Source organism: Atta colombica, unplaced genomic scaffold (genome assembly GCF_001594045.1).
Source record: "Atta colombica isolate Treedump-2 unplaced genomic scaffold, Acol1.0 scaffold9, whole genome shotgun sequence".
Lineage (NCBI taxonomy): Eukaryota > Metazoa > Arthropoda > Insecta > Hymenoptera > Formicidae > Atta > Atta colombica.
Window position 1 is genome coordinate 4,079,013 of NW_017259583.1, and position 20,850 is coordinate 4,099,862.

At 35.7% G+C, this 20,850-nt stretch overlaps 1 protein-coding gene across 1 annotated transcript in view; it reads right to left on the reverse strand.

Moving 5' to 3' along the window:
• Nucleotide 1: 1 nt before the first annotated feature.
• Nucleotides 2-20,850, reverse strand: part of LOC108693282 — a gene marked incomplete at its 3' end in the record, with an annotated part of 180,928 nt that continues 160,079 nt past the window's right edge. The window contains exons 8-9 of the mRNA XM_018202154.1: nt 4,352-4,497; nt 2-273 (exon numbers count right to left, since the gene is read on the reverse strand). Coding sequence (XP_018057643.1) covers nt 2-273; nt 4,352-4,497 — 418 coding nt within the window. The remainder of the gene's footprint in view (nt 274-4,351; nt 4,498-20,850) is intronic.

Sequence of the window (20,850 nt, forward strand, 5' to 3'; positions counted from 1 at the left end):
CGGATAACGCCTCGTCGCTGCAAGACGTGGCAAACTCCATACGATCGGGTGTCCTGCAACCGATGTCCAATCTACGTACACTACCGTGGTGGCACTGGCTTGGGAATGCTGTCGAGGGTACTCTCCCGTCGTGCACCTCCGCTGCGTTAGCAATGTTCTGCTCGCCGTCGACAGCCAATACGCTTTCAACGTTGTCGGCGTTCGGTGGCCGAAACAACGACACGATCTCGTAGCGACCGAGATTGGGGCATTGCCTGGTCATCGGATCGGATGCTGAAAACGCGTAAAGCACATTTAATTTTGTAGGATATCATTATCTTAATTAAATCATGCTCTAGCAATTTCAATTGGTACAATTTTTTTATTAATGCCAATAATATTTGATCATTTGATAACGTGTCAAATAGAGCGACGAATTATAAACAAATTGTCTTTTTCTTATGTGTGAAGAACAGCCATTAACTTTCACGCGATTCTCCGGCGACAAGCGACAGAGGATCGTTGCTTACATTGTAGTGTAACTTTTAGCCGAGCAATTTGATATGCGATCGACACGCAGTCGACGCGTTCCACACGGCAAGATGAACGCGTTCTACTTTGTTCTTATAGGAAATTAGTGCAACACGATCCACGCCAAAGTGAGAAGCCGCTGTTTATTACGTTCACCATCAAAATGTTGAATCTCTCGGGACGATTCATTCAAAAAATTCTATGCGAAAGATTCGTTTTTATATATAAATCTTTTTACTACTGTTTATTATATTTACTACATTAATCATTATTTTGACCAGGACTAAAAGCTTTGAAAATTACTTTATAATAAGCTTTTCCAACTAACAGTAACTTTTCCGCTTGAGTAGTAGAGATAGGGGCACAGTGCATTTACAAAATAATGTTATCATTTAAATAATACCATCATTTACTAAATAATTAAATAATTAATATAACATTACTTACATATATTATATATGTAATAGATATAAACTGATCTTAGAATTAGCGTCTGTTGCGTTAGAAAGAATTAAGAGAGAGAGAATATAGCGTCTCTCTTCAATTCGATTTTTGAGAAAAAGAGATAAAAGCATTTATTTTTATTCTAGGGCAACCTCTCTAACATAAAAATAAACAAAGAAAAAGAAAGTACAATGGAAAGAATATACAAAAATATGTAAAATTTAGCAAGAGCAATACAACATAAATAATACATGAAGAATAAAAGTATGCGGAAATATACAAAATTGTGTAAGATAGAACTGAAATGATTAAACAAAATAGTAGTGATAAAAAATGTTTAAAGTCATATAAAGTACAGCAATGATAACATATGGAGTAATAAAATTAAGAAAAAATAAAAACAATAAATTGAAGTGGTAGAAAAAAAAAAGAATGATAACGCAGCGAGAGAGAGAGAGAAAGAGAGAGAGAGAGAGAGAGAGAGAGAGAGAGAGAGAGAATATTATTAAAGTATTAAAGTTTTCTAAACCGATAATGACAACTTATAAGAATGCATATTTTATTCTTATTGTCTAATGTATAATATTCATTACAAGATTTATTTAAATTTAAATAACCTTCACATTGATTAAAAAGTGTTAAAGTGCAAAAACGAACTAAAATTAAGATGAGATATTCTGCTTGCATAATAAAAACAAAATTATATTTAAAATATGTCTTGAAATTAATAAACAGATAAAACGGGATATACATGGAAAGAACAAGTTTGCTAAAATATTAAAAAATTTAAATATAGTTCGATACTGATAGAGCTGAAAATAATTTTGTTAACCTACAAAATAATTGTAGAAACAGAAAAACTAATTGCTAAAATGTCAAAACGCAGCGTTACTCATGCTCCAGTTTTCTACATAATTATTTTGGTTGATCCAACAAATTTATTTTCCAATCTGTACCTACCTAAATTTTTAAATATTTCAGCAAAATTATTATACAATACTTTGCAGAAATTAATATTTTAAAATGACAGATGAGAAAGGCATTAATATCGTAGTCTAGTTACATGCTAAAAAAGATTGAGAAATGCTATTTTCACACAGTATAACTTTTAGCTGAGCAATCTTCGGTGATAATGCGTGTGCCTAAGAATGTACCGCGACACACAAAAGAGAAGACGAGTGCGATAAATTCCGCACCGACAGCGCGGTGGAACGGCTCCGCTCTTCGTCGACATTGCTGAAATCGGCTAAGGAGAAACTGAAAGGCGAACCGAGTCTTACGAGACTTTACGATGGATCCGGCATATGATCCTTTATGCGCTCATAAACCCGCGCTTCGCGAATTGATTGTTAAACTCCACCATTCGCAAACTTCTCGCCGAATGCGCTCGCGCGCTTCTCTCGCAAGTATATAGGTACTTTCCATCACCGAGTACATGGTACAGACCCCCTTCGAGGTACCTTTCACGTACAGATTCTTGGACAGATTTGGGGTAGATTTATCCTTCGCAATAATGTCGAGGCATCAATCATTCTTGAGCTACGGCATTGAAGATCTAGGAAATTTCACGAAACAGCCTTCAGGGCAAAAATAGATAACAAAACTTTATCCCTCATTTAATTTTAGATAAACTTTTCGCTTTAAAAGACTTTTAAGTTGAAGATTAGTTACAAAAGTATTTAAAGTCGAATGTTGGAAGGTTACTAGAACTTTCGCAGGAGAAAAATCGGTTCTGAATTAACCAAGGGACCTGTGTGTGAAGCAAAAATGCGATAGAATTTGGTACGCTTTATATACGTGGACGTTTGCTCAAAATATACGCGAATCCATATATCAGTAGGAGAGAGCTCGTAGGGTCGAGACAAATCACGAGCCCGTATGAATTGTGTGTGTTTGAGTGAATCGTTCGTAAAATCACCGTGTATCCCGACGTCGCCAGACTCACAGATCGATGTCTGAAATTGGCTTGAGAAGCTAAACAAGACGCTCTTTTGTTAGATCACGAATCACGTTTTATTCGAAAATTTCAAGATGTGGTATACAATATACGTATACGATTGCAATGTGATATAGATATTTTCACCGGTAGAATATAATTCTCCAGATGAAAAATCCAACGCAAATAAATGCATCAGTATTGCAAAATTAATCTTTCGGTGCCACATTATGAGAACGACACACTTACGTATAGCACATCCAATTTGATTATCTATAACTTTCGCAAAAATAAACTAAAAAATTTTTTCAATCAAAATCAAATATTAAAAACACAGTTTCAAATATATGTCTTTATTAATAGAAAAGTTATAGTTAAGTAGAAAAGTTAAGCAATGGAAAAAGCATTGAAAAAAATATTGAAAAAGGAAGCTGGGTACATCATACTAAAAGTGACACTGAGGGACTAATACCTACTTCATACGCTAATGCTTCATATGCTTGTTTAAAGTAATGAAGAGGCAAAATATTTGTGGGGCAGAATATTTTATTGGGCAAAATGTATCGAGTCTTCATTTAGTTACGCACGGATCTCTCATGATTCGCTTATCTCCAGTCAGAATAACTCGATAAGATCAAGACAAACCAGGAGACGCGGGCAATGAATCGGAAAAAAAAACGGAGGGTTCCATCGAAGTCGAATTGGCACCAAAGCTAGGAGGCTGACGCAAACCCGGAAATCACTTTCGAGCAAACGTTTCTGATTCTGATTTCCGGTCGCAACGCGGAACGCGGCCGAATTTCCAATCTACTTAATCTTGGCTTACAATGAAAAAGAAATGGGCATACTATTTCACGATCTCATTATATCGGCGCCCTTTACGGTAATGGATCCTTCGCGAATAGTGGAGAAATTTTATGTCCATGGAGTGCTCGAATACGATATTATTTCGCGTACTTTATCGTGCTTCCGTTCGCATCGAAGCGAAGGCGACATCGAGGCAAATGGAAAATTAAGAAGCCGCGAATATTAATCGAGTGATAAAATGCAGCTGACTTGCTTTAAAAAGAAAGAGAGGGGAAGAGAAAGGGGGAGAAGGGGAAGAAAGGGGCTCTTTGATAACTTCCAAAAGAAAGTTAATTTGCCAGCCATCTCATCGGAATATCGGCAAATTAATTTACTCTCGATTAATTACAGTTGTAATACCGACAAAGCAAAAATGCTGCATTAATGGTGGGACCGGCCGCGTTTGACTGCGTTAATTGAAACTGCAGTAACAAACATATAACACGATCCGTCAACTGAGCACTGTTAAGCGTAATCAAATTTGCGTATATTACATTCGCCAGGCTCGAGAAAGTTGACACCCCGCATTAAAGCCCAATTAGTTACTTTACTGCTGCGACGTGATATTGCGACGACAATGCGTAATTCGATTAGGAGATCGGAAAATTTACTTACTGATGAACGTCGTGTACGGCATCGTGTGTGAGTTGAATGTGCTCGAGTTGCATATGTCGTCGGGCTGCTGGCCCCATTCCGACAGTTGCATTTCTATTACGTGTTCGTCCCTTCTATGGAACATGACGCATACATATCCGTTTTTGCTGAAAAGGAACAAAAGCATTAGATAAATATAAAATAATTGAAAAAGACGTCGTGAAAGTTGAACTTTTCACATATACTATAGAAAGAACGAAAGTTGTTTTGTTGAAAGTTTCGACAAAGATACAGATGTAAAAATAATTTTGTTCGATCATCAAAATAATTATGTAAAAAATTCAGTGTGAAACAATATTGCAAAAAGTTTTGACATTTTAATAATTAGCTTGAACTACATAATTATTTTGATGGTCCATAAAATTATTTTCAGATTTGTATCTAGTTAAATTTTTCGGTATAAAATCGTTCTTTGCATGAAAGAGTTGTTTAATCCTTAGTACGATAATTTTCCGGTCCTTTGTTAATAATAAAACGATAAATCGTTTAATTTTAAATCGATCAATTTTTATCACTTAATTTATAAGTATATAAAAATTATTAAATAATCCTTATTTCAATATGGACCAACCGTCAAATTAGAAGGAAGTCCTACATTTTAATTCTTTATTCCACTTTACAACATGTTCCAAATTTTATCCCAAATTAAGAATATGATTATGAATTGTGCTTCTTTTAAGGGCGAAAATAATAAGTGTGACATAATAAATAAATATAAGTGTAAAATATAATTTTCAACTAATAAAAATGTGAAAAATTTTATAATTTTTTATTTAAGAACTCAGATATTATTCATAAAATGCATTCAGTAGAAAAATATAATTTAAAAAAATAAAATGTGACCTCGTAATTTGATGTAATTTTTGTTGTGATGTTATGTAATGTTATACAGTTATTAGTTATTTACAAATATAATATAATATTGTTCATATGTTACATTAAAAATTATTTAAAAAATGTTTATTTATTAAAAATTAATTACTATAATTAATGTTGATGTATTTTTTTTAATGTCCCTTTTCCCTTTTAAAGGAATTAATTACTTTATTTTATATATAATTTAACATCTTTAGAAAGCACTTTTGAGATTTCCACAGGTATTTTCTTCAAAGAAACAACGCGGTTTGCGGGTTATTTTCGTATCTTGATGCATCATTAAATGCCTTCAATGTATTTAAATATTTCAGGATCAAGACATGGGAATAATTGAAAAATCACGTAATATATTTAGAAAATATTGATATACTTATGTGTTAAAAAAAAAAGAATAAAGACCATTATTTAGTCAAGTGCTGTTAATAAGAAAAAAAATGCGCAGGATATAAATAATCTAATCGCGTGTATTAATTATAAGAGTTAAATTTATAATAAATTCAGTTGTACGCACTAATACGCACTGGTGTACATTAAAACTGTATAGTGATTTAATCTGAGTGTAAAAATAAAATGCAAATATTTCGAATTATAAAATACGTATTTTAATCTAACAATACAATAAAGTGTATTGAGGATTTCACGGTTTAATCAGTTTCTATATTTACATTAAACACATATTTTTCGTCAATTTGTACGATGGTTTTCATATATACCAATCATACTCAGTGCGTGCAATCGAATTCGTTATTAGATGTACTGAAATGATTTTTTATAAGATTATTTTAACTTGTCATTGGAATTATACGAAATAGATCACGCAGAGAAATGAAAGAGATATCTCATTGTGAATATAATGCTGTTTAGTTCGCCTCCTTAGGTTGTAAAACTAAGATCGCGGATAAATAAAAATTTGGATCTGAAAGGATTAGGCGCACGAGATACGTTTAATAGTCGGTCCAGCGAACCGTTAAGGCTGATCTCGAGAAGATGAGAGTACGACGTGCCTTTTCCACCCAGAATGGCGACGGTGGGTAGGGCGAAAAAAAGGGAGAGCACCCTAAATCTCCCCTCAGAATTAAGATTTTATTTTATCAGAACCTTTCTTAACGGCCGAACGTTAAGTTTAACGCAATTCTTTTACGACGGCCGCCAGCCTTTACGGCGGAATCTGAAAACTCGACTGCTCCACGCGCCTATATGTACACACACACACACACACACACACACACACACACGCGCGCGCACGCACGCACGCACGCACGCATGCACGCACGCACATACACATATATGCGCAGATATAGACACACGTATAAGTTCATATCTGTATACACTCCGGCAATATACGTTTACATTGTAACCCCGTGGAGCACCGCCGTCCCGTCCGCGCGTTGCACGCGAACCGGAAACGACGATCTCGACATATATTTGTCTTACGAGTTCTCCGCTCGTGAAGAGGGATATAAAGTTTATATTACTTCTCGATGGCTCGTCTCTCGCGAAACTAGTTTTCGCGATCGCATTCGGGGATTTCGCAGGCGGCATTACGGACAAATTTTTTGCTGGTTTCAATTTAATTGCGCTTGTCGAGAGCGGCGGGGCAACGCAAGAAAGAACATGCAAACGTGTCCGTTAGCAGTGGAATATATAAGCTGGCGCGAAGGGAAATTATCGCTTAATCATATTAAAAAGAAATATAAGATAGTGGACATTTCCTAAGCACCGATCTATTTCTGTTAGGCGAGCTATTTTTAAATCATGACGCTTTTGATAGTAGGACTTAAAATGTAATTATTGCTTTTACGAATCGTATTATCTAGACTAATATGTTATAAATATCGAACATATAAACCATAATAAAATTCAAACCATAAGATTTTATTTTCTACAATCTTGATCACATCAAGCATTTATTCTTATTAAAACCATTCTAACAATAAGTACGATTGCGCATTCACGCGATATAAATCTATTCTTGGAGACTAAAATAATAATGTTCATTTTTCAAGATGAGAATATTACTTATCACCAATCTGCATTAAAGTTTGTAGCCATCAAGAACCAGGTCAAAGTGTTAAAAGTTTCAAGTCGCTATTTCAGTGTCGATGTAGAAAAATAGGCAAATTGTACAAGTCATGGCAAGGAAAATTACGTTCCTCCTTAAATATTCAACTATGCTTTTAGACCGTCGACCGTTACGTTATTTTTTCCAGTAGAAAGTACGCTCGCGGCGTCAAAATTTCATTATTCGCCGTGGACTATGATTTGCAGACGCCGGACGAGTGATCTTTTTATGGAAAAATATCCCGTAGCCGAGCAGTGTGCGCATTCGGGCGTATAAAAGCATTGTAATAAAACGTGACGAACGTCAGGGAGAGGCTTCGTGGAAACCGACACTCGTCTGCGATATGATTGATCGATGTCAGTTTTCCGGACGAATCGCGATACGATACGATCCGCCAACCGCCGGTATCCACCCTCAGTGTCCATACCGCGTGTGTAAAAACATATACATATATCGGAAGATGAGGCGTTAAATACAGTCCATGCGTGGCGTGACTTTAGAGGTACAAAATAAAAAGTGTCGCGAGCGTGAAAAATCAGTGATTAGAACAGTGAAGATAGAATGAAAAATATTTTTAAAAAAAAGTAGAATATGAAGATAGAAAAGAATAAGTAATAAAAAATTACTTAACGCGGAAAAAACTAAAGGAAAAGATAGAGAAAGAGACTAAAAGTACATTTCTACCGTTATCTCCACTTAGCAAGAGCCATTTTAAAATATCAAGATAATGCGAGGAAGAAAAAGGAAAGATTTATATAAATGGTATTTAAATTTCAATGTATTGTATAAGAAAAAGCGTGATCTCGAACGTATTTGTGTCGACAAAAAATTATAACAGTATCATGAAATTGTTGCGGAAAATGATAAAGTGACAGATATATCACGCAGAACACGATAGGCGAAAATACTACAATATCTTGACCAAATATCGACAGTTAACGATACTCAATCACTATGCAATCGAATAAGTAAAAAAATCGTTTTCAACCTGACTGATGGTGATCGTATGTCAACGTATTCGAGATGCGCGCCGATGACCGGATGTTCGAAAATATTTGCTGAAGGATATATAGATATAACGTTAAAAACATAACGTAAATCTGTCGTTGCAGCTGTTACCTCTGAATTAAAACGAAATGTAAAATACTGGCCAATCGCATAGTGAATCGAGAGCAATTATTCAAGGAAGGCGTAAAGTAAACAATCACCATAATATCATCTTCAAAAAGCAATGAAGTAATTGAGCATCACACTGATTATGAATAAAAAATACATAATAGCAAAGTTTCAGAATTGTCCATCGCGCCGCAGAGAATTTCTCTTGAAAACACGCCAGTGCATACAATAGCATATAATGCAATATGCATTGTGGCATAAAAACCTAGAAGTAATCAAAATATCCGCATTATTGCTCCGCCTTTAAAAAGAAAGTGAAATAATTTGCATGGAAAAAAACAGTTTTGTTGAAGTATCTAAAAATTTAGGCAGATACAAATCTGAAAATAATTTTGTTGGATTAAAATGAGTATACAAGTTGCATAATCATTACAATACATTATCATAATATAATGCAAATAGTTTTGACATTCTAGCAGTCAGTTTAAGTATTTCACATAATTATTTTGATGACCCAACAAACTTATTTTCAGATTTATCTAGCATTTATCTAAGACTTTAAGAGTATCTTTAAGAGTTTCTTTATTGAGAGAAATATTTCATATGATATATGTGATATATATAAAATTTGGTTGTTTTAATCAAAATTAAAATAACAAATATTTATAAGAACAAAAATTTTTAATTAAAAAGTGAAAAGTTTTTGTAAGTCACACGTCATAACAAAAACATTTCTCTCAACGTATTAGATCTTGAAAGAAACTGTTTTACAGAGTTTTGTCTTCCTACGAAGAACTAAAATATGAGTCCAATATGAGCTAAATTGGCATGGACCCAAAAACCAACCATAATATGATACCGTTCCTTTTTAGATACATTGGCACAAAATTGTTCTTTCCGTACGTGAGTATTAGTTTCATTCTGAGAACAATTTGCAACTTGCGTAAATTCTTGTCTTCCATATGCCTGCGTTAATTATAAAATTGACAGCGTGTTATGATACATACATGGTATCAAATTTAGTGTCGGATTCTCTTTAGCAGAAATTTTCTATTTTAGATCACACGGTTCATAAGATAGATATTTTCGAAAATTTTCTCGACAAGGAAACGCGTATTCCAACCCGATATCCAACATGATAATGCATCGACGGCAACGCGATAACGTAAAGAGCGGCAACTTAATTAATTAACTTGCGCAGCGCGCAGTCGTTTACATTCGGTTTCTGGCATGCATTCGGGAACGCCCAACCACCGTTATCGTTCCCCAGCGTGCACTGGCGTCTTCTTACGAGATCGTGTGCGTCTTCCGTTTCACCCTCGCATCATGCTCTCCCTTTTGCTCTCGCGACGCGCAACAATCGAAAACTCCCTGTTTCTCTTCTACAAAAATTCTTTCGTAGTTCATTGATGATCACCGCGTAACGTTGATACCTTAATTAAAATTTTCCCTAATTTAACGATACGTTCGTAATCCGAGAATATTGGCACCGCGCGCCGCTAATTAAATGCAAATAACAATTACGTATGGATGTTTAATCCTAAAAAACGTCATTATTACTACCGTTAAAATATTGTTAATTACATGATTGTAAATATATAACGCAATGTATGCTCTCGATCGCCTGCCATGTAATCATCCGCCTGCACATATAATCATGTCGTTCGTTGTCGATTAAAAATACGTTGCCAACGCTGCGATGTTTATCCGCAACAAAATATTCCTTTGACATATGACCCATTACAGCATCGTCGACGATATATGACACTCGGGTGACGTTGATTTAAAACTTTTCCGTGCTCGACGTGTCAATGGCCGACGTACCGGCCATTACCATCGTCACCACTTACTACAGTGTCCCAAATCAAAGAGGACACTTTTTCGACTTTTCAATCTAATTTATAATATATAATATTTACTCGTCAGATCATTCGCTCGATCATGCCGCGCGCTCATCCAAGTAATTTCATGCTCATCTTTCCCGGCGGAAAGAAAGTACCCTCTTCTCCTCGTCACTCGGGACGATTCCGCGGATCCAAGATATAGGTCATTCTCATCGTAGCGTTTCAAAGATCGAGCATCAGGCAGGGGATATCTATAGGACGTCAATTCCGCGTAGTAGAGGTATACCTTTGACCGCAGGGAGACCACTTATGGAACAGCGACGAGAATGTATCGGCCGTTACGTTCCTTCTCGTCTTTCACCTTTCTCTTTCTTCTCTTCTTCTTCTACTTTTTCTCTTTCCGTTTCTTCTTCGATTTCATTCCGTCCGCTGAGTACCGCCGTGATGAAAGCGCATCAACGTCGCGGCCGTTCTCTCGAGCGTGCGGAAAGCGATATCGCGTGTCTTCCTGCAGAATCCCGCAATACCGCAGAACCGTCGAAAATTTAAGGAAATGCAGCTGTTCCGCCATCGCGAATGTTATTCTTTTACGAAGCTAATCATCTCTCTGTTGAAGATGGAGATCTTGAGTTTGTAGAAATTAAACCGACAGTAAAAACATTTCCGCGTCTCGTTTTATATTTTAAGTAGCTGTAAAAACATTTCCGCTCCATTTTCGATTTTGTGAAACAGTTTACGCATGTACTAAAAGCGAATTTTGTAAAATAATTTTTCACTTAAAAATACGTCGGCCAAATACGAATAAAGAAACTATTCCAACAGTTTCAACGATAGCGTTGTTTCAACAAACGGCCACTTGAATAATACAGTTTCACCATGTCGAGAACAGTAAAATGCAAGTGGGATATCGCGGTACTGTATTCCGACGAAGGAGTATCTTGATGTCGTTTTCAGATGAAAATGTTGCGTGTACATGTAACGCGAGTATATTGACGAAGCTTCACCCGTGATAGAACAGTCACGTATTTATTGGAAAATGCATGAGCTGAAAGCGTTATCTACCTGCACAAAATATTTTGGAATTCCTGTAACTTTTGACTTAATATCGTAGTAGCATATTTGTATACACGCATATGCACACATGTACTTCAAATGTCTCTATTAATGTAAAGTATCTATTACTAGAATTAAATAAAAAAAACGGACATAATCCGAGGCAGATTTTTTTTTTCCTATTATTTCAATTCAATCGCTATACATATTTATATATTATAAAATGGGGCATTTTATAATCTTACTAAAATGGATGAGTTTCAAAGCTGTTTTGCAATCATGCAAGCTGTGTACTTTATGAAACATTGGATATTGCGGATTTATACGCCGCAGGTGTTTGCAATAGACAATCTGTTTAGTTGTAAACTAAGATTGGCGTTTGCACCGGATTCGGCTATTTGCAGAATAGACATGACCCACTTGCCGATAACGCCAGACGAAAACTAATTTTAACCGTATGAAAATGGTTCTTGATTTATAACAGGATATTCGGAACAGCGAAATACGCGCGTTCAATAAATCAATGGAAATTATTTTATTTATGCGACTCTTTTGTCGCACTAACGTTGTTCAATTTTCGGCAATGTAACGCTCGCGATTTTCAACAAAGTAATTTCTGCCTGAACACGTTACCGGCTTGCATATGTGTTCACCAGTTTGTTTGTGACCGCTATTGCTTCGAATGTTCTCGTTTGCTTTCTCGGCCATTCCTTCCACGATGTGGAGATTTATTTTACTACTTACAATTAGTTTCAGCCACCACTTCGTATACTCAGAGACACAGTGCGACGTCAGCGCGAAGAATACCGCGCAGTTTACTGTGATTTAACTACTCGACCATATTTCAGATCCTCCATGTTTGGAGGAAACTGTCTTAAAAATACGCCTGAATATTATCCAGTCTAACATTTTAATTCAATTGAGTTTCATATTCAATAATAATTATCATTTGACAAACGCGTTAGAGATGAATATCTAATTTTTTAAATCTTGCAAACACATTTTATGAATTTTTATATTATGAGTTCACTCTCTCTCTCTCTCTCTCTCTCTCTCTCTCTCTCTCTCTCTCTCTCTCTCTCTCAAGTTCGCGATATTATAAATTTGAAAAGTTACTGCTTAAGGAGATATTATCCCAGCACAAAATAAGTGATTCATTCATTCATTCATTCTTTCATTCTCTTTTTCTTTTCTTTCTTTCCCTCGTATGAGTGATTATATGTAATATTATCGTATTTTTATCGTAAATTTTCAAATTAAATAAAAAAAGATTGATAATCACCGATATAAGTATATGAATACAAAACGTTTAAGAACTATTGAACTTTTTCTCGACCGCAGATGCTGGAACGCCGGAGTGAAGAAAAATAGCGCTTTTAAAGTTGAGAAAAGTCGATAGTTTTTGAATTACAGCCGATTGAAAATTAGAAGCGAGGTGAACTTCGAAAGTGTAAATAGAGAATAAAACCTAGTTTTCTCAGCGAATTTCAAGAGAACTTTATTTTAACGGTTCAATCTAAGGCTTGATTACCGAGATTTCCGAAACTATTTCGACACCGTCCGGCAAATTCTTTAATTAACTTGTATATAGAGTTGATGCATTCTGCATAAGTATTTCAAAAAAGTATCAATTATGAATAACTAAAAGTCTTAATTTAAAGAGTCTTAATGAATTAGAGCTTTCTAAATAGCTAATAAATAATGAAATCATATTCATGCAAATAATGATGCTTAAATTAAAGTGCACTTTAATTTAATGCAGTTTTAACAGCATATCACTTAAATACATTCAATATTTTTAGCTAACGCTAGAAGAAATGTATAATTCAATCTCATACTTTTACTTATATTTTATAATTAATACTTTATCTAATTTATATTAATCTATTAGAACGTTTCTTTCATAATTTATTATAATCTTTCTAATTTCCGATATTAGTATTATATTTGTATTAAACGCAAACGACTAAATCAAAATCGATCTCAGAGATTGAATTCGTAGGTTAGGTATGTCTTTCAGCTTAGTGGAATGCTATCGGTTGGATTGTCGATTTGGCAGCGCGTGTACACGATAATTTTCCACCGTCTTGTGCGCCGATTCGAGCGCGAAGGTTGTACTTCCGGTTGGTAGGACTCCGGTCAACGAGCAATTTTCTGGTCGATTGGTTTGCGAAACGTCGAACTTGCTTCAAGTCGATTTCCGCTAATAGCAAGAGAGACACTCTTGTTTACTTCATGCCAGGGATGGAGATTCTCTGCACGCACATCTCTTCCCTTTAATTTGAGATTCCACTATTCGAATATTATCAATTAACATCAACACAAATCTCTTTACTATATAAAAAAAGTATTATATTTTATTTTTAAATCATGTTCTTCTTTGGATAATATAATTTTAAGTAATTTCTACAATTGACTCTTAATCAGTTTTCTTCCAGCATAAAAATCAGAAATTTCATTTATCTTACTGAAGATCATCTACTTTCAAAATTGTTACTGTATTGTAATGCGTTCTTTCAAAAAATGTAAAAAAAGTATCATCAAATGTTATCTGTCAGCCAGAGAATCGAAGATTCGTTTAAAAAAAACTGTAATTTCCGGTCGAAAATCGGAAATGTAGCAATCGTGCTTTTAACATAAGTGAAGTTTGACTGGTCTTTAGATATTAAATTGCATGCAGATGTTAAGATAAATATACGCACGAAGGGATCCAATTCCCCATAGCAATCGATTTTATTGTTTACTTCGGGTCAAAGGTAGTCTGGACTCTTGTATGCTGTAGTTATCTATGCTCTACTATCGCAGGATAGACATCGTTTACCAATTAGTACGTCTGGTAAATTTTCGACTCGATCGCAGCGTGGAGAGTATCTTGCGCGCGTTACACCCATTTAATTAGACGAAATCATAAACGCACTAAACAAATGTCGGTGCGAGTGCGTTGGGAATATGACCATGATGAAGTTTGATTATTATTTGTCCGTGTACGTATAAATTCTAATCAACGTATATCATAGTTATATCAGCGAGAATGTCGAGTAAATTACGGCGGCTGCGCCGCATAACTCGAAGCTCATATTCGGAAGTTAAAACCGCATCCGACCGTGCATAGTATTCTAATAAATACAGTATACCTTTGCCTTTTCCTCTAGAAATGATCGGAATGATTTTCTGCGGTTTGCCAAAATTCGAAACCACGCATACGCGTTCATCGAATAGTAGCTAAAATATTCTAACGAGAGAGAGAGAGAGAGAGAGAGAGAGAGAGGGGGGGGGGGGGGGGGGGGGAGGGGAGAGAAGAGTTGAAGATAATTTATAACGGTCGAATATTTTAATTACATAAATTATTTTTTGAAAATTAAAAATAAAAAAAGATGCAAACAAGCATAAATTAAATTACTTTATTACTTTCAATTACTTCATTACAAATATGTAATGTATACACATATTTCAAAATATATATGTGTGCGTGTATGTATTATATACAATGCAGGAAATGAAAGTAACTAGTTACTTGTAACGCTGTTATACTTGTCATTACTCTATTATACCAATGTGGCAATGATAAATTTTTTTGACTGTATACAATATTATAATATTGAGGTTGAAAAACCACTGGATCATTATTTGTAACGAGTTGGAAAAGTCACTCCTTACCGAAAAAATTAACTCGGCATTTGCAACTCTTTTCTTTTTAGTCATTACTTATAACGATGTAACGTTACTCGTTATTCGTTACAAATTATTTTTCTTCAATAAATAAACGCGTAATAATGCAAGTTACTTCACAAAGTGATTTTTCCAATCTTAGCGCAATTTCAGCGTTTATTATTTTAGTTAGTTATAAAAAATTGCAACATTATTAAATTGTTATTATTAAAAGTAACGGAAAAAGTAACGAAATAGCTCTTCCATTTCCTGAATTATAATGTATATATGCAAGTATACACAAATATGTGTACAATCAAATATATAATGTTAATGCCAATAAAGAGCCAACACTGTACGTACATATGTACATAAATTTATTAAATTATGAGTATATCAATGTAGTGATAATTAATCAAATAATAGTCATAACAATAATTCTAAACATTTCGATCTCTCTCTTTTTAGGTTTTCAGTACATTATTAAATTTAAATTTGTAATACAAATTTTGTTATAATATTTATATATAAATTATATAATTTACGTAGAGCTACCAAAAAGAGAATTAAAACATCGCTGAGAAAAAATCAATCACGGAGAAACGAGGAAATCCGTTGGGATCGAAAGAAATAAGATAATCTGATTCTGAAATGCACGGTACATGTGCGCACCGCCAAATACACAGTTTGATCAATGAAGCGACTTGCTGGAAATGAACAAGGCGGCGCTGTATCGGACACGTATGAACAAAAAAAAAAGATACGGGGAAAGGGGGGAGGAGGGAGGGGGAAGAAAAAAAGGGGAGGGGAAAAAAGCAGAGCGAAACTGGGATGAGACCGCCGCGACGGGGCTGTATGCGTTGCCTGTTTATGTGCGCGCGGTATCGTGTTTACTCGGAGGGGTTCGTATGTACTTGCATAAGCAACTCAGGTACTCGGCAGGGCGTGTACTCGGTGCACCATCCCCGCTTCTGTAACTCTGGCTACTATTTACGGACGTGAGTAATTCATAATTCGTTTTTTCGTTAAGCTTGTCTTGTCCCCGGCTTATTCCTTCCCCTGTCTGCTCCACCTCTTCTTCTCTCTTTTTTTCAATCGGGAACGGTTTGTGTGGGCCTCATAAAAACGAGCTTTGATCGGGTGCACCGAGCCGGACCGATCGTCAACCAGCGCGACCGGCGAAGTGTCGAACCGAACTGTAGCTGTACCGGACACATATCTCTCTGTAATATGTGCGCGTATATATATATATATATATATATATGTATATATATATTTGTGTGTGCGCGTCTGTACTCTAAAAGCTCGTTATTAGATCGCGCGCACGTGATCCTTTCTTTTCCCGCGGAATACTCGCTTGATAAGCGAAGAGCCCTTAACGGCTCCCCTTTAGCAACGAAAAAGAGAAAGCCTTTTAGCTCGGACCACAATAACCGGCCGCGTCGTGAAAATCGTGAGATTGCGAGACGAAAAAATTTCTTATTCTCTCTACTGTGTAAGACAATGTTCCACAATGTTCGAAATGGGTTTTATATAAATATATTGGCGATGAGTATATCGGCGAATGCGAGAACACGTTTATCAATATTAATTCATAAACAAAGTATAGTTTATTAAACTACATACATTAAATACATTCATTAAATACATACAACTTGGAATTATCAGTGTTTTAATACAAATTTTGATTTCAAGTATATTACGGGGATTAATGAGACTAACGTTACGTGACTAAAAGATCTCTCGATTTACATATGAAATCGTTCGCCTGACTTTTTCTCGAGGAAAAGTGGATTTCGACGTTATTAAAGAATACTCCTTCTGAGTTACTGACTCCCATATTTTCTGAGATATCAACGTACTTCGTAAAGTTCAATATTATACGGTTCGCACGCGGTAGAATTCTTCCTAGCGCTTTTGACGTCTAATCGACTCGCCTTCTCGCAAGATACTTCTCGCCGGAACGACCGCTTCCGCGCGCAAATATTTCCACGGACAGACTTTTGAACTAAGATCAAACACTAATCGCATCCTGAGTTTCCGATTATTAAATCGAGACGCTCTTGATAATGCATGAGGTCTTGTTGGAATAAAACGAACGAGCGCGACGTAAAATCCACATACGAGGTAAAAAAATATATGGTCATACTGTTCTCTCCTAGATTCGAATATCTTTTCATGCGTTTCAGAGCACGAATTCCCATTCATCTGAAATATATTTTACAATGCAGTCGTCGTAGTTACGAGCTGTAAATTCACGAACATCACAGACGATTCGTCGTCTGTCGGTCAATGTTTGCGTATGACGGATCGATTCCGGTATACGATCGTCGACGAAATGATGAAATCGAGCAGTCAGTTAGGTCGTGCGAATAAAGATCGAAAGGCGCGGTTCTCGTTCTTCAAAGAACCAATTCTAGAAGAAGCTGCATAAACGTAAAAAGCGGAACGCGCGATAGTCGATAGAAAAAGAATGGGATAGAAAAAGAAGGAATCCCCAGAACGTAAAATGCGTCGTTTACGTGCTAAAGTGTCAACGAACGATGTCCGTTGGATTGTAGAAGATCTACAATGGATTGCGTCTACACTGCACACGTATGTAGCCGTCACGTTTATCGAAGTCATTAATTTGAGTGTCGTCAACGTCAGGATGTAACACTCGTTCGACCAAAATTTGGTTTATTCATCATGTCGGAATAATCGATCGGGCGAAGGTCGAAGTCGCGCATGTTCCGGCAGCGACAAATGATTAATAGGCCGAAGGTGTTTTACTCTTGTCTGCAAGTGAGTCGAATCACCGGTGTCTATTTTTGAGCAATGTGAATGACACGGTTCGACTGCGAATTAGAAAAAAAGAAAGTGTCTATCACATCGATATTCCATTACAATCTTCATTTATCTGCTGAAAAGGTATCCTCGATTATTCCAGTTATACGTCTATTATTTTTATACTCAGAAAAAAAGTGATGACAACTGTAACAACTGTACAAATTTTATATATAGAATTAAATTTTATAGTGAAATAAATTAATATAAATATATAATTGAATAAATTATTTTATAGTTGCAGTAACTATGAAATAGTTTATTCAACTCTATAAATTATTTCTACATATAAAACTTGTATAGTTGTTTTTTATAGTTGTTACTACTATTTATACACTCTTTTATCTAAACGTACAAATTATTTCTATAATTGTTTCCAGAGATTATTTTTTTCTATAAATGTTCATAGAAGATAAGCAAAATTTCAAAACAGAAAAACAGCATGCATCTTATAGGAAGTGTATTGTCAAATTGGAATAAACTGAGATAAAGCTTCCCAAAGTAGATGTGAAATTCACAGCGTAGACGGAATGTATCTAATGGAATGCGGAATGCGTTCTACGAATATCGATACAGAATTGAGTTATACATTCAGAAACTAGGTATATAAAGGATGGATCTTTCTCTTTCTTCTCTCCTCTCCTCTTCGTGACAATATGTATCGCCAGAAATAAAGCAGTAAATTTGACATGCCCGGCGTCTCGGGCGTGCTTTATGGTTGTCGACGTGCCAACGCGAACAGAACCACGAGAGGGAAGTCGCGATAATGTACGTAACAATGTCGAAAGTCGGAGAATGGGGGATCGTAGAAATAGAATCTCCAGGTCGTTCTGCGTCGTGAAATCCGCCGACGCCGCCGCCACCGTCGGGCGCGGCCAGGTCGAACGGAACGAAACGCGAAAGTTTATGCAGTACACGAAGGCATCCAACTCGATATACAACCGCGATAAGCACGTTTTTCCGATAAGGACGCCCAGTTCTCCTGTTGCACCGATGTGAAAGTAGCGATCGGGACCGCTTTCCTTGGAATAGTTTCCTGTGAAGTTTCAAGCTTCCAACTCAATGCCGGATATAGAAGTGGTCAATACGCGTTCTTGGGACGATTAAAGAGATTTCAGTCGCTCACCTGTTTCGTTATCGCGATCTAATTTTGGATTAATTTTGTATTGGGGGCGCGTGCTATATTTAGAAACAGACGACGACAGTGTCTGACATTGATAATATTACAGTAGAAATTGTGAAATTATATGACACTTTTTAGGTACATTCTGCTTTATATCATTTAACTAATTAGCCATATGTTCAAAAATTATATTTCTCATCATTTTTGCAAATTAATAATAACGATTTTATATATATATGAGACGCCGGCACGGTGCGATGACCCATGTAAATATCGATCGCGACGGATATAATGGCACCTCGAATCTATATTTTAATTCGAGCATTAATAATAATGATATAATAATAAAGGAAAGAAAATGTATGCGCGTTTAAGTCTTTTCCCTTTCCAATATAGTCGTAGATGTGGTTAAGAAGGTAATTGTACATAAATTATGATTAAATGGATCTAGAGTTTAAATTGTTCTGCGACTCGATTGGACGATAAATATCGTGAGCTCTATTCAAGACAGGTCGAAAGAGGATGGCAGACGAGCCTCCGTAAGATGCGGCTTTAGAATGAAGAACGGAATATATATATATAGAGAGAAGAAAAAAAAATGAATCTACAATGATTTATCAGAGTTGGTATCATCCTCTGTCGTTGTATACACGAGACTTCCGTGACAGGAAGCTATTTTTCATGATATTCACGAAGAATACTTGCGCCCGACTGACATTTTAATCGATCTGTAAATACTTATCGGTGGATGAGGTCTGGTTAAATCGACGGACGTGAAAATAATTACGCGAGCGGAGGTAAACGAGGAAGATTAAACAAATTGAGCGGAAAAAATTTAATTTCACATTCTGCGATATCTGCGTTGGAAGTTAATGCAAAAAGTTAATGTATATTGCCGCGAGTCAGTTTCCGATAATTATAGGTATCAAATATAGTATGCGAAAATATATTCAAAAGACAAAGTGGTGTGTTTCGTTTTGTGCTTACAGCTTGTAAGCATCATTTATCCGGTTTGTTTATTATTTGATAGACAACAAAGAATGAACTGATGCAGCGTGTGAGTGTAAAAACAGAGCGAACTCAAGATCATTATTGAAATGCGTATCATATATTAAATTTTCATAATTTTTTATAAATTTAATACACGCGGAAAAAAAATACGCGCAGAAGCAATAAAAGAGTGACGATAAGTTCGAACTGCTTTCCTGTAATTGGAACTAACTCTGTGCTATTTCTCGTAATTCCGGCACGTGTTTTCAAAATATTTCTTTTTTTTTCAACTACAATCTCGTACTCTTTTATAGAGTAGTGGCTCGTTGCACGAACGATTCGTTATTACGTGTGTCCCGGGTGCATCGTTGCGATCAATGCAAGCGCTCCGCTCGAGATGCACATAAATCGTGTGCTGTGTGCATGTAAACATACATGGACAGACAGAACTTGCTCGCGTGTATATGCGGAAGTATATTTGTGCACACATACATCTTCCTGCCGTCGCAAACCGGAACTACTTGAAACTGTCCGAGCAGGTGCTTCGTAAAAGCCGCACATCGGCATTTTGGCACCGTTTCATTCTGCCGAAAGGATAGGTAGAAGCGGGAAAAAGTCGAGGTGGATCGCTCGTTCGTTAAACGTCTGATTTACCGTCGACCTCGCGAGATTTAGGAGAAGTCTTTTTACCGTACACATTTCATATCGTACACGTAATTTCACACCGAAAAAAATTTACTGTTATAAATCTTAATACATATTTCTTTAAAAAGTAAACATTTACTTATATAATAAATAAATATTTACTCAATAAAAAAATGATAGTTAAATCAAATTAATAGTTTTTATATCAAATAAATATATGTTTACATTTAGTAAATATTTATTTAGAACCGTTCAAATAAATATTTATTAAAATTTA